This window comes from Lygodium microphyllum, chromosome 13 (assembly GCF_053477565.2).
Source record: "Lygodium microphyllum isolate KBCC chromosome 13, Lygodium_microphyllum_v1.1.10, whole genome shotgun sequence".
NCBI classification, from domain to species: Eukaryota; Viridiplantae; Streptophyta; class Polypodiopsida; order Schizaeales; family Lygodiaceae; genus Lygodium; species Lygodium microphyllum.
The window spans coordinates 56629173-56644914 of NC_141147.1; the positions used below are offsets into that span (position 1 = coordinate 56629173).

The 15742-nt window shown below is 38.1% G+C and overlaps 1 protein-coding gene across 3 annotated transcripts in view; it reads left to right on the plus strand.

The window, feature by feature from the left end:
- The window catches only part of ETO1 (tetratricopeptide repeat (TPR)-containing protein), a 30917-nt gene extending 18383 nt beyond the window's left edge, over nucleotides 1-12534 (plus strand). For 2 of the 3 annotated variants that reach the window (XM_087691121.1, XM_087691124.1), the window contains 4 exons: nucleotides 8305-8596; nucleotides 8679-8988; nucleotides 9427-9870; nucleotides 9978-10849. In XM_087691121.1, coding sequence (XP_087547247.1) covers nucleotides 8305-8596; nucleotides 8679-8988; nucleotides 9427-9638 — 814 coding nt within the window. In that variant the 3' untranslated portion in view covers nucleotides 9639-9870; nucleotides 9978-10849. Of the gene's footprint in view, nucleotides 1-8304; nucleotides 8597-8678; nucleotides 8989-9426; nucleotides 9871-9977; nucleotides 10850-10900 lie in introns of those variants that run through there. The other variant, XM_087691122.1, reaches the window with a different exon arrangement.
- The last annotated feature ends 3208 nt before the right edge of the window (nucleotides 12535-15742 follow it).

The following is a 15742-nucleotide window of genomic DNA, read 5'->3' on the forward strand; positions in this document are numbered from 1 at the left end:
CATTTCAGTTTACGTTCATTTATTAATTGTTGTAATTAAGTGCTTGATCAAGGTTTACTACCCTTTCCGCGAAGAAAGGATGATTTCAGGGGACATGGCCAAGTACTATCCTAATAGAGAATTTGTAGAGCATGGGGAAAGATAAGAGATTTGCATGCATTGATTTTCTTTGATCTTGGTGAACGAGTGAATTTTCTCTCTATAGACATTGCTACCCATCTAGGCATTAGAGAGGATGAGATGATCCTATAGGAGAGCTAGGTATGGTATGCAAGGGGCATGTAGAGCCCATCACACCCATCATTGGAAAGGCTCGCTTGCACATTTAGAGCTACATGGACAACGAAGAGTTCTTCATAGCTCCATTAGAGGGTTGTGATGTATTTTTTGGAATGCCTTGTTGTCATCATGTGCATGCAGTGAATGACATCGATGACAATGTTGTAAATCTTAGCATAAGGGGAAAGCATATACAATAGATGTAAAATTGAAGGGAGAATTTATCATTGTCATATTAGCTTCTACCATTTCAAAAGTAATGAAAAATCATCTTTCAACATACTTGGTTTTTGCAAAGGATAAATATGATAATAAAAATGTTGGAAATGTGTCGAACTTGGATTAGGATTGCATTGCAGTTATGAAAATGCATATTGATTGCTTTTTTCAATAGTTTCGGGACAGCTATCACTTGAAAGACTAGAGGATCATGCCCATAGATTTGAGCTGTTACAAAAGGAGCTAATTCAACACAACTTATTTTTTAATTGTTCTCCAATGTTACTGGTGTAGAAGAAGGATGGTTCATGGTGTATATGCATTGACTATTGCGCACTTAATAATATCACAATTAAGAATCGATTTCCTATTCCTAGGATTAATGATACCATGGATATATTGTAGGGATCAACCATTTTCAGCTGCATAGATTTGAAAAGTGGATACCATGAGATACACATGAGGCTTGAGGATGTGCCTAAGATAACTTTTTGTACATCCTTTGGTCTTTATGAATTTCTTGTTATGCCGTTTGCGCTTATGAATGCTTCTCCCACTTCCAATCAAGAGATGGATAGAATCTGGAGACCACATAGAGCTTTTGTGGGTACATTCTTTGATGACATGATTGTGCATTCAAAGAATGAAGAGGAGCATAAGAAACACTTGGATATAGTGTTAAGTGAGTTGCCTAAGCATCGGCTAGTGATAAATGGCAAGAAAAGTGAGTTCTTTTTGCATGAGATTCACTTTTTGGGACACATTGTATCAGTTGATGGCGTGCTTATGAATCCTGTAAAGATTGAGGTAATATGTTCATGGCCATACTTGTAGAATGTACATGAGGTTTGCATTTTTTGGTCTTATGTTCTTATCATAGATGGTGCATTCATAATTTCGCTAAAATTGCTTCTCCATTGCATGCTTTGCAAAAGAAGGGGATACCTTTTAGATGGACAATAGTGGAAATTTCAGCATTTGAAAAGATGACTTTGGATCTATTGCTTGTATTGCCAAATCTTAGGAAGTCATTTTGGTACAGTGTGATGCATGTGGTAACCACAAAGGGGCTGTTTTGATGCAAGAGAGTTGTGTAGTGGCCTAGGAGAGTGTGTTTTCCATAGTGCATAGAAGGATTTGTAGGTTTATGAACTACTTGCTGTAATTCATGCACTACCCACATGATACTATCTTTTGGGGTCTGATTTTGTAGTGTAGATCTGAGAAGCATATGAGATGGATGAACTTGCTTTCTATGTTTCATTTTTAGACAGTGTACATTAATGGTAAAAAATTGTAGTGGTTGATGCATTGTCTAGAAAGTCTCGGATTTTAGTAGTAACCATGGTTTATCACATTGAGTTGGATGCCATGAAAGATCAATATGCTATTGATTTAGACTTTGCTAATGTTAATAATCAGCTTTGCAAAGGCCAGAGACATGAATACTATGCACTTAGAGATAGCTTTCTTATGATGCATGAAAGATTATGTGTCACAAAGCAATTGAGGCTGAAAATTATGATTGAGGGTCATGTTCCTTTGTATGTAGTGCATAGAAGCATTGATGCTACGTTTAAGATAGTGGAGCGCTTTTATTGGCCAGCTTTGAGACACGATGCTGAGTAGTTTGTGCACACATGCATTTTATTTTAGAAGGTCAAGTATAATAGACAGATTGTTTCAAGATTGTTACATCCTTTGCCTATACGTGATAGGCCTTGGCAAAGGATTGCTATGGATTTTATTTTTAATCTTCCTTGGATACTTATTTGCAATGATGGGATTTGGACTATCATATGCAAGTTCAATGAGTAGGTCTATTTTATTTTTACATGGAAGAAGGTCAAGGTTGATCATATGACATGCATTTTTATGCAACATATCTTTAAGTACCATGGCATGCTTGAGTCTATTTTGAGTGATTGAGACCCCAAGATGACTTGTTTGTTTTGAGAGGGTTTGTTTAAAAACATGGGTGCCATGTTGAAATTTTCTTTGTTATTTCATATGTAGATATATGGTTAGTTTGAAGAAACTAATTTTATAGTCTTGGATCTCTTGAGGTACTATGTTTTAGAGCATAAGCCAATTTGGAAAAAATATTTGCCCTTGGTTGGGTTTACTTACAACAACATGGTGGATAGTTCCTTTGGTAAGGCTCCTTTTGAGATAGTAGAGGGTGGAAAGAAAGTTCTTATTAAGAAATATGGATCTTAAGCAAGGTTAGCTATGGAGGTCGAAAATCATAGACAAGAAGCATGATAACTAAGATTAGATAAGACTCTTACTTAAGTGAATTAGGTTCCAAGATTAATTAACTTGGACTTATAAACACAATCTTGAGTAGAGAAAACATAAATTGAAAGTACAAAGTACAATAGCATTGCATTCAAATGATTGTCAAGTACACTCTTTTATAGTTGTAGAATGATACCACTTTTCGCTCACTATGCCTATGGGATACAAGGCAGCTCTTCTAGATTGTTGTATGTTCCTTGCCTTATTGCTCCATACAAAGAGGCTATCATAGGAGAGTGATTTTATATTTTTTAACACTTATCCTCAATCACAACTGTGAAAGCATGGAGTATACAAAGGCTGTCATGAGTGGAACCTTGCTAAGTGTAGACATGGAAAAACTAACCATATAAAGCTAGAGGTTGTTATAAGGCCTCACTAAGTGTATAGAGATTGTAGTGCAAAAGATTATTTGAGTACAAGGCTTATGATTGGAGTATTAATGCAAGTATATACAAGGCTTAAAAAAGTCAGTCTGAATAGTGGGAAAAGAAGGATTGATGAGGCTTATTCTTCTGCTCTTATGTGTCTTTTTCTTCTTCTTCTTCTTCTTCTTTTTCTTCATGGCCTTCTTCTCCTTTGCAAGTTGCAAGGTAGGCCTTTTGTGATCTTTTCTTGGCATGACGAAATTTTTCAATGTGACCAGTTTTTTTTACAAAAGTCACAAACAATGTCTTTTTTTCTTATACTTGTTGTTAACATAGAGCACCTGTTCTCAAGTGAATTAGGTTCCAAGATTAATTAACCTGGACTTATAAACATAATCTTGAGTAAACAAAGACATAGACTAAAAGTACCAAGTACAATAGCATTGCATTCAAATGATTGTTAAGTACACTCTTTTATAGTTGCAAGGTGGTACCACTTTTTCCTCACTATGCCTATGGGATACAAGGCGACTCTTCTAGACTGTTGTATGTTCCTTGCCTTACTGTTCCATACAAAGAGGCTATCATAGGAGTGTGATTGCATATTTCTCAACAACTCCATTGATCTTCCATACAAAAAACAAATTGATATTCCATATAAAAAACAAGATATTTGAGGTTGATAGATGTGGAAAATATGGATATAACTTGTCAAAAAGTTAAATAGGACTTCAAAGGTTACAAGAGAAACAAAAGAAGGCAGCTAGTCATTGTAATGGGTGATTGGGTATTGCCACATTTTGAAAAGGCTAGGTTGAAAAAGATGAAAGACAAAGAGTGTTCGCATTGAAAGTTGAATATATGCTGTTATGGACCCTTTAGGTATTGGAAAAGATTAGTAATGTTTGTTACAATCTTTTCATGGAGATGTGCCAGAAGACTTGCCTACTAAAATTTAGCTAGAGATTGATGAGTTGGATGAGATTTTGGTACTTGTGCAGATTTTGGTATGTAAAGAAAGGAAAGCAAGAGGTGTAAAGTTTCTAGGTGATACTTAGTGAAGTTTTAGAATTATTCACCAATGGATGTGAAATGGATATAAGAGGGCGACTTGGTAGACCATCCTCAATTGTTACAACTTTACCTCGATGTGATTTAGGAAGAGTTGACCTTGAGTCGGACTCGTTAAGGTTCAACAGAGCAAGAAGTCCAGAGCATTGTGCTTGATGCTCAAGGGGAAGGTAGCAGTTCCATTCCTCTTGAGGTGGACAACTCATGCATATAGTGGATCTTGGATGTGTTCAACGTGCATTCAAGGTAGTGTTTGCTGATAGTAGGTCTGCCATGAGTTCACTATTTAGTATTTAGTATACTAGTCATTGTAGATGGCATGTAGATGGGTATGCTTTTTATTGCAGCTCTAAGACTATATGTTTGAACGTTGCATCATTATTAGTGGTTGTCAGCTGTTTTTTATTGGATAGGAGTGTTATACGATGCCAATGAAAGTATAGCCATGGTTTATACTTAGTTTATGCCACACTATGGTTACATGGTCAAAATACTTGGTTTAGAGTTGATGGATGCATCCCATGTGGTTTTGACAATAGTTATGATTCAATCGTTGCTCTTTCAACCTAGATGCTTGAAGTTGGTTTACGCAATGACAGCCTTGGGGAGGAAACATTTGGAGCATGCATCCCTAAATGTAGCAATTGATCATCAGGTTGCTATCACAAGGCAAATGTGCATCTTTGTGTGAATGAAACCGGAGCATCTTTTCTCTCAATCAAACAAACAGAAGAAGCGAGTTACTCCAATCATACAAAGAAACTTGTTTACTTTCACAGGAACCTTTTGTCTTCTCTCTTAAATCAAAGAATGAGGATGGGAGGTTGAGGTGTCTCTAGATATGATAAATAGAGAAAAGGATGATGATAGATTGCTTGCATCGTATGAAATGCAAGAATAGTTGGAAATTGCTGTCCCACCAAACAATGCAAGTAGTAATGGTGCCATAGATGATCAATGAAGAGGAAGATGATGATGATCATGGTGATGATAATGAGAACGAGGTGGCATCAAAAGTGGGGGCAACGATGGAAGCATGAGAAACTGCTGCAAGGGACTGCACAAACACATACACAGAAGAGAAACATGCAAAAAACAAAGAACTCAAGGGAATGCTTGGGAAATCGAATCCATGTACCAAGGCATATGTACCAAGGGATAAGATAGTCCAAACTCGGACCGTGAGTCACTGGCTATGGGCATTGGCTTCCTCTCTCTAACAGGACCTGCTAGTATGGTGATAACTGAATGACTATGGAGGAGGGACTTGGGAGTGTCTACCTATAAATAGGCCAATTTCATGAACAGGTTGGCCAGCCCCAACTGGGTTCATCATAAATGCTAGTTGGCCAGCACAAAAGATGGTGCCAACAATAGGCAGCCAGTCTGGCAATAAAATAATACAGCCCAACATAAATATGCCTAGACCCACACATGAGATGTCCAATCTGATAACAGGAGGAGGATGATGAATCGAACGAGGAGGGTGCATCATGCCCATGATGGGCAATTGCTCATAACTTTTGTGGTTTGCTTAGTGTGTTTCTAGTGTCTATTGTGTATCTTGTAGCCTTTATGGTGACTTGGATTTAAAGAATCACTTATAGTTGCTCATGTAGACTCTTAAGCCTCGAGTCTTGAATTATTTAAGTGTGAATTTTCTGTTTTGGGAAATGAATGATTGATCAAAGATTTGGTATTGGTAAGTACCAACCATAAAGACAAATGTTGTAATGTTTAAACAGTTGAATTCTAGTTTTCACCCAGGTTTTTGGTTAAAATACTCAGTACATCATAAATGAGTACCTTTAATCATGTATTCCGTAATTTTTGTAATACAATTTAGGTCAACCTATAATTCAGTGCCAAGGTCTGAATCATACTCCAATCATACTTCCATACTCATCTGTGATTGTTATATGAAAATGTGTGGGAAAACTATGTTTTATTCAACTTCTTCAGCTTCTCTTGACAAACTCGGAGCAGCAGACTTGCACATTCATTGCTTAACTCTCTCTGTTCCATCATTGTACAATGACACTTTTTCATTTACTGTCCTAAATGGTTTTCTTTTGCGTGATTCTCACTATTCCTTCATTTTCCATCCCTATTTTCTTTTCCTGTATTTTTTGTAGCACCTCAAAACCCTTATAATTTTGGGATGCTTGTACATACATACAAAGCTTCCTCAGCTCTAATGGTGGGTTAAATTGAATATAATGGTGAGAGAGGCGGATTTTGCAAGGAGGAAAGTCCACAAGCTCTATGAAAGAATGCCAAAAGTTTTCAAAGTGGGTGTAGCGGTCATGATTTTATTCATTTGATGTGTAGGCCTTAGTCTGAATCAGACAAGGACATTTGGAACTTTGTTACTGTTTGTATTGGTCATTTCTGCCCTTTCTGTCCATCCAGTCCCAGCATTGCACGATTTTTGGAGTGTCCAACCATTTCGCTCAGCGCCGGAGGAGCATTTTCTGGTGATTGGCCAGATTTTTGGCAAGGGTCAGCCGACCTGATTAGTCAGATTGGCCAGTTTCCCATTCATTGGCTACAGCCTGCTTTTCAGCATTCTATTAAGGTTTATTTCTTCTTTCTCAGGGTGTTTAGCTTTTGTATGCACACTCATAAGCTGAAGCTTGACATGTAAGACTGAGGACAGGAGTTAAAAAATGAGGATCATGGTAGAGGAGCAGGAAGTTCAAGAAAGGGCAAAAAGAGGAAAAAAGTTAGTGGTTCTTAACCCACGACATAGTCTAGCCTCCACCAACTTGCATTCAAATTGGATTATGTCTAGCATTTTTTCATCAAGCGTAAAATAACCATCTAATCTTGTCCTTGCCAAGAAGTTGTTATTCTGGCAAACATTGGAGTACACACACTTTATATCTAAGCAACTATTGAAATCCAGGAATCTGTTTTACACAAAATTGAGGACATGGACCATCCTTTTACTAAGTTGAACCCATAAATGCCAAAGTAAAGATCAACCTGAGCTTGTAAATTCCTAGCCAAGAAACTGATGCAAAAAGATCCATCTTGCAGTACTATGAGGATGGGATGTATAAACTGTGTTCTATTATAAGAGGAGCATCCAACTGCATGCATGTTGTCACAGGCAAGTGTAGAATTTCTTTCTCAAAAGCTGGATATAGCCATAACCAAAACATAGTTTTAGAAAGAGCTCAAATTCTGAGTCAGAAAGAAACATACTGTTTCATCAAATGTCTGAATTCCCCAAAATCTAGAGGTTTCCTCCCTTTTCAATAATGAGAAATCATAATCCTGAGTCGATGGACCTTCTCCTAGACAAGGTTGTTTTCACCTCTCACTTCACTTGGTTTCTTTACCGCTTGAAGCTTGAGGAGCTCATGTAGCAGATTTTTTAGGGATTGCTGCAATCAAATGGTGCTTTGTGCTTAGGTATTTCGTACCTTGTCTAGCCTCACTTCCAGAAAAAGGCTTGCAATGAAAATTCTACTTTTCTGTAGTGAGTCATATCCATTATGCTTACCATTCTTTTGTGGTCATACATTTTAAAGTGTATGGACTGAGCTTGCAGAATTTCAATTTCTAGCTTGATGTGTGAAATTAATTGTAATTGGTTCAGAATCTTCCTATACAATAGATGAATATGCTTCAGACTGGGGATCTCATGGGGCCTTTATGAACAAAATTTCCCAATTGTTGGTCGATCAAGTTGATGAGCATATAGTTCTTCCTATACAATAGATGAACATGCTTCAGACTGGTTATCTCATGGGACCTTTATGAACAACTTTTCCCAATTGTTGGTCAATCAAGTTGATGAGCATGTAGTTCTTAGACTGTTGCAAATTACCGAGCTGTTGTACCATCTTGATGCACTTTCAATTTACTCAAGCCAAGATGCATAGATGAGATTGATTATGAGTGTCTATCTCTGCATATCCTCTTAGGCATGTGAATCCAATGTCTGTGTCTGCATTTCTTCTCAGGCATGTCCTCAAAAGTGTTTTCTGTTTTCATCCCTCTTGGAAATTGTATGATTTTCAATGGCTAAGGATGTCCATTTTTTGGTTGTTAACAGGCTAAACTGCCCAAGAGCGGCTATGCGCACTTTGAGACTGGCTCGTAAATATGCAAATAGCGACCAGGAGAGGCTTGTTTATGAAGGATGGATTTATTATGATACTGGACGTCGAGGAGAGGCTTTGAAGAAAGCAGAACTGTCCATCAGCATTCAGCGTTCCTTTGAAGCATTCTTTCTAAAAGCATACGCCCTAGCTGATACCAGCCTAGATCCTGATTCATTGATCAGAGTGATCAAACTCTTAGAAGAAGCATTAAAGTGCCCATCTGATGGCTTGCGAAAGGGTCAGGTTAGTGGAGTACTTAACATTAGTATGTGTAAAGACATTCACCAACATATATGGTTTCCTTATTTCCTTTCTCACATTGCAGGCACTTAACAATCTTGGAAGTGTCTATGTAGACTTGGGGAAACTCGACCTTGCAGCTGATTGTTATTTGAGTGCTTTAAAAATTCGCCATACGAGGGCACATCAAGGACTAGCTCGAGTTTATTATTTGAAAAATGACAAAAAAGCTGCATATGATGAAATGTCTAAATTGCTTGAGAAGGCTCGGAGTAATGCTTCTGCTTATGAGAAACGGTCTGAATATTGTGACCGTGACATGGCTAAAACAGATTTAAGCATGGCGACTCTGTTGGATCCTTTGAGAACTTATCCCTATAGATATAGAGCTGCAGGTTTGTGCTCTTCAAACCAGTCATTTGTCATTTCATCCTTGTTAGATAGTGGCAGGGATCCATTATCTATTTAAAGGTACCAGATAAAGATTAGCTGGCATCTAATTTGATTGCATGTAAATATTAAAGTCTGTACTACAGCCAACTTTTGATCCAGTTTTCTGTTGCACCCTCCTGTCCTAGCCTATAGAGGAATCTTTTTTTTAGTGGAAATTTTCACTAACATGCAACTGATGAAGTCAATTTGACAAAAGCGACTGATGGTCTTTTAAGTTGGTCTTTGCTGGATAGGGGGGGAACATCAGTCTATGTGCTTGATCCTGTCATAGCATTCATTTGAAGTGTAGGTGTTAATGATTTAGTTGTGATGCTACACGGTTACAACTTTAAGCACTGCATAAGAGGGAATCGTGACTAATTATGGATGTGTTACTGCAGTATTGATGGATGATCACAAAGAAGAAGCTGCCATAGCTGAGCTCTCAAAGGCCATTTCATTTAAGGCTGACTTGCAGCTTCTATACTTGCGGGCTGCATTTTATGAGTCTGTAGGAGATGCTACCAGCTCTGTACGAGACTGTCGAGCAGCACTTTCAATAGACTCAAATCATGTTGAGACTTTGGACCTTTACAACAGAGTTTCACGCTGAGTTTACTTTCTGCCATCCTATGTGGGCAGTTGAAGCTGGAGCTTGATGTGGAATGGTTGCTCTTGCATCAGAAGAGGCCTGCTTTACAGTGGTAAATGCTAAGCACTATGCTTATCTCCACAGTAGTGGCAAGGAGGGGCCAAAGGTGGGGGAAGTTAGCACGCCAAGAGTTTCCTGTTGAAGGTGTATACAACAAGGAAAGATCTCTGAGATCTCTCTGCAATCCATAGAGGTACGATGTGTTGAGTAGTCTTGTCTATCCTTGCTGGGATTTTTGAAAAATGCAGACGTGTTCCAAAGTTTGAGTAAAACACATACTGAAGTTTTATAATGGATCAGATTTCAGGAATTTGTGGGCTACTTAAGCTCAACCCAAATCTCCAGATTGCTGTTCAGAATTCAGGGTATTTCACTGGGCTTCCTAAACTTTGAGAGCTACTTGATCTCAATACGCCTTTTCAGTTCCTAGGAGGAATCTCTTACGTGGATGACAGTATAACATTAGTAGCTACTTCAGCCCAATAGTGCTGGGGTAAGCCTATGTGACTAGGCATACTACGGACTCTCTCCTGAATCCTCTTATTTATGCGTTCAGCCATACCATTTTAGGGAGGGGTATAAGGAGCGGTTGACTCATGCTTAATACCTCACTCATTGTAAAATTGTTCAAAAGCTTTTGAGACATACTCACCCCCAATATGAGATCTTAGATTGGTTGTCAACAAGAGCAAGCCAAAGCTGAAAGGTATACAAGACATTCAATTTCTACTTAACAGGGTAAGCCCATACCTTATGTGAGTAATCATCAATGAATGTGACAAAGTATTTTGCACTACCTGCAACGATTGATAAGGCATGAAACTACATACATCTAAATGAACAAGAGCTAAATGATCACCCATGCGCTTCATGCTAGACTTCTTATGTGTACTACGTTGTCGTGTCGCTATGCGCACACTCTGTAAAAAAATCTAGAGTGTGGCTTCCTTTTAGATTTAGAGAGCCAATGCCACTTTAAGCATTAATATTAGTGTCCATGGCTCAAAATATTATATTTTTTTGGACAAGTTTTTGGTCAATTTTTGATATTCTAGATATTATCTCTTGTAAAAATCCATAAAACTATAGATAACTAATAGATTAGGAGAAATGTAAAAGAAAGCATGTAACTTTCAGTCAAATTGAGAGGATTATATATAAAAAAAGAGATTAGCGAACAGTACTCCGAAAGTGGGAGATAAAAAAGAGATCGTTGTTTTCAGGCAGTGAACAGTATTCCGAAAGTGGGAGATGGAGTGATCTGGCAGGATTCAGGCCAGGTGTCCTAGTATTTAACCCCCCCTTTCAGAGCCATTGGAGGCATCAAATTGGCGATCTGAGCAGCATAGAGGAAGGTATTATTTTGTACACGTTTTTGTCTATTAGAGTTATATTTTTTCATAATGCTGAAAGAAATTGACAGGCTTCATCTCTGTTAGTATTCTTCTATATTTTCTAATTCTTTTTAGGAGTATTCTTCTACATCTTCAATCTCTTCGAACCCCTTCTCTTTCGTCTACTCCTCTCCTTGAATCTACTTACACCCTGCTCTCTCTTATCTTCAAGAACTTGGCTTGAAACCTTCAACCCTTCTCTTATCTCTACTATCTCTTAAGTCTAAGCTCTTGAACCCCCATACATTCTTCTCTTGCCAAACCCCTGTGGTGACCTTCAACCCTACGTGCTGCGACATTGGTGAACCTGACGTGAAGGTCGGTGTAAGAGAACTCCAAGATGGGGGATTTTTCAGGAGATACAACAATTGGTGCGCATACTGCAATAAACTTAACAACAACAAATCCAAATGTTACAACAACAACGATAAAGGCAAGACGAATAGAAGATTGATTCCACAGCTATCAAGGCCTTAGAGGAAGTTGGATGTGAATTAAAACAATTTAATGGTCAAAATGTCTCTGTTTTCATTTGTTTATATGTTGAGAAAATGCTCTTCTTTGGTGTATCGCAATATGCATGGAGCCGTTATTTTGCTAGACTAGCCAATCATGGTCTTCAAGAAAGAATCCATGGTCTTTTTCAACAAGATGCGGACTGGGCTACATTCAAAAAAGATCTACGCAACAAATTCTTCTTAGAAGACTTTAGCCTAATGACGAAGAAAAGTTTCATTGAATGGGTTGAAAAACCTAACAAAGGTTTAGCTACAATAGCTCTATACTATGAGTTTGAAAGTAAAATTGGACAACTTGATGCTGAAGACCAACAAAGTATGGAAGGTCAGAAGATTGAATTATTCCTTAAGGTTGCAGATCCCATTTTGCAAGAAAAGCTTGCTGATCGCCTAGAATATGCTACCTCCGAATCAAGAGTCAAGACTGCATGGACAGATGTTACTGATGCAGTTAACATGATTGCTCGAAGAGAGTAGATGCAACTAAGATTTGTAGGCTCTACTTCAACTTCAACAACTCCATTGATGGAGCTTGTTCCACCTTCAAAATCCCCTATTTCTTTGATTAATCAACCAACTCTTTCTTCTTCTATTCCTTTTAAAAATGATGTAATGGATGAACTCATTAAAAGCATGCGTGACCTTCATCTAAATCTTATAGAAATTAGTTCCAAAGTAGAGAAGCTGGATGCCAAAGTCGAAGAGCGAGGACGAGCATCAACTCAAAGACCCACAAGAGAAGGCTTTAAGAGGAGCTGTATTTGGTGTGACAGCCAACAACATGACAAGAGGGAGTGTTCTGCCTTCCGTGAGGTTGAAGCACAGACGGAAAAATTCATGCGGATGAAACTGGTCTTCCACTGGAGCCAAATTTTGGCAATGGTGGAATGAAGAAAAGATTAGAAGATTTAGCTGTAAAGGATGTCTATGTAGCAATTGATGCAGCTACCTATGGACTGCAAATTGAGCCAATTAATTCAAGTTTGAAAGCATGTAAAGCTAATGTGCAATCTAAAGTATGGATGCAAGCACTAGATCAAATGGAATGTGGTAAAGTAGTCAAAGAAGATTTGGCTAACACCAGTCAGTATATTCGAGAAATAACTGGTTGAAAAGAACCGGTAGATTCTTTTTCTACCTTTGCACATTTGGTTGACGTCAATCATAAAGAAGTCTTGATTGAAGAAAAGAGAAGAAGAGAAGATGAACTAAGGCCTTCCTTTTCTGGCCCTCCGAAACGGGTAACTAGAAGAATGCTTGAACAACCAAAGCTTGCTGAAAATATAACCCCACATCAAGAGATGGAAGATGTGCCACAAACAAAAAAGACCGAAGGAAAGAAGAAAGGCAAGCAGCCAGGCTACAAATTGCAATCTGATATAGAATCTGTAGCAACGGATCTCAAACGAGTCCTAGAAGAACGAATTCTAGGAAGCAAAATTGAATTCACCTTAGTCGAAATTCTTGGAATTTTCAAACGTGAATTTCATGATGTAATTATTAATGTAATCAAAAGGAAAAGACAATATGTTGGTGATGAAGCTGAAGAAATAATGCATGCTTTTTTGCAAGTTCTTCGAGTTTTTATGCAGGATGAAGAGAAGTTGACTTCACAAGGAATTCAACTTGAAGCAATTAAAGAATTAATTGTAGTAATTGAAGTTGAAGATAAAGAAAATATGAATGCAATAATTAAAGAAGTAAAAGCTGAAAATGTAATGGTCGACTGCTCCAAACCAGTTGGGTAGCCCACCTCTCAAAAAGAAGGCCGTCTACAGCATATGCATGAGGAAGAAGAGGCTCGGTTCATTTCAAGTAGTCACTACTCCCGTACACATTGGGCAAGAGCAACAACGGAGACAGTCGTCAAAATTGGAGAGAAAGAAACACCATGTATTGCACTCTTAGACCATGGCTCGGAGATAAACGTCATGGCAAGGAGTCTCTATGAAAGTGGCGGATAGCCCATAGATGTTGATCCAGGTTGGTGAATGAGAGCTGCAAACAACTCTTCTAGAGAGTTATATGCTGCATGTCCTAATGTGCAGGTAACTATTGGAGACATAAAAAACAAATTTCACTTTTTTGTTCAAGACTCTTGTAGTTACCCTATCATTGTTGGGCAACCTTACATTTCTGAAGCCCGCTTGGAAACAAAAGCTCTTGATGATGATTCTTCCTATGCTCGAATCTGAAGCAAGGATAATGAACGAGATGCCCAATTTCTTACTGTGTGTGCTAACCATCTTCGAAACAAAGATCCACTACGTGATTATTCTATGCCTCCTAATGCTCGAGAATTCAAGGGTTTTTGGGCTGCACTAGTATAAAGGGAGGCTATGATAGTGCGTCATGTAAAAAGATTGAATCTCCTTGTGCTACAGAAATTGTGTCTGTAGCAAATTTGTATGTATGCACAGCTAATAGTATGGGCTGTTATAAGTCTCTTCCGGCCATGACTAAGGCTGAAAGAAAATATTTATGTCATGTAAAAAGGAAGCTGAAAACTTATGACATGATGGCTGAAAATGAAGATATTTCGGGCATTTTTTTTGGCTCATGTAGAAAATTAGGTTGAAAATCAGTCCATAGAAGTATGTACATTGGATTTTTATCAAACAATTTAAGAATTTGTTGAACAGGAAGAAGCATGAAGATACCCATAGCTGGAAAAAGAATCAAGCTCTTCAAACGAAGAGAAAGTTCAACATATGAGCTAGAAGACTTGAATCTAATTCAAGAGCATGAAGACATAGAGGAAGAAGAAAAGGCAAAAGATGAAGGCATTGACATGGCAAAAGATACTTCTTCTGACACTGCAAATCCGTAAGACTTCGACACATGCCAGAGGATGTGCAAGTTAGGAGGGGGTGGATGTCGTGCCAGTACGCGTACACAGTGTAAAAAAATCTAGAGTGTGGCTTTCTTTTAGATTTAGAGAGCCAATGCCATTTTAGGCATTAGTATTAGTGTCCATGGTTTAAAATATTAGATTTTCTTGGACAAGTTTTTAGTCAATTTTTGATATTCTAGATATTATCTCTTGTAAAAATCCATAAAACTATAGATAACTTCTAGATTAGGAGGACATGTAAAATAAAGCATGTAACTTTCAGCCAAATTAAGAGGATTTTATGTAAAAAAAGAGATTAGCGAAATCGCGCGACGCGCGATCACTGTTTTCAGGCAGTGAACATCACTTCGAAAGTGGGAGATGGAGTGATCTGGTAGGATTATGGCTAGGTGTCCTTGTATTTAACCCCCCCTTCGGAGCCATTGGAGGCATCAGATTGGCGATCTGAGCAACATAGAGAAAAGCATTATTTTGTATACATTTTTGTCTATTAGAGTTATATTTTCTCATAATGCTGAAAGAAACTGATATGCATAATCTCTGTTAGTATTCTTCTATATTTTCTAATTCTTTTTGGGAGTATTCTTCTACATCTTCAATCTCTTTGAACCCCTTCTCTTCCGTCTACTCCTCTCCTTGGATCTACCTACATCCTGCTGTCTCTTATCTTCAAGAACTTGGCTTGGAACTTTCAACCCTTCTCTTATCTCTACTATCTCCGAAGTCTAAGTTCTTGAACCCCCATACATTCTTCTCTTGCCAAACCCCTGTGCTGACCTTCAACTCTACGTGCTGCGACAACACGTCTACTTGCCATATAAATAATGATCATAAGACTCAAAACACTTATAGTCTGAGGATAGGAGATACTGTAAACTGGTAAGCATTTTCATTTATTTCAAAGACATGTGCCCAAGGTGATGATGCCAAAGAGATACATGTGGAACTACAATCACAACCAAAACATGCTCAACTGACCTAGATACAAGCAAAGAATAGAAGTTGCTAGACTTAGCACCACATGTAATAACAAGATTCCCATAGATAATCTCCAATGAGGAATCACCAAAAGAGACATCAAAGAATAGAAGGTGCTAGACTTAGCACCATGTGCAATAATAAGATTCCCATGGATAATCCTCCATGAGGAATCACCAAAAGAGATAGCATAACTTGCATCATCCAAGGTGCCAATAGATATAAGGCTCTTCGTGAGCTGGTACATGACGTACATCATAAAGAAGAAACATGCTGCCTGAATCAAAACCCAGTTGGACATCACCAATACTAACTATCTTC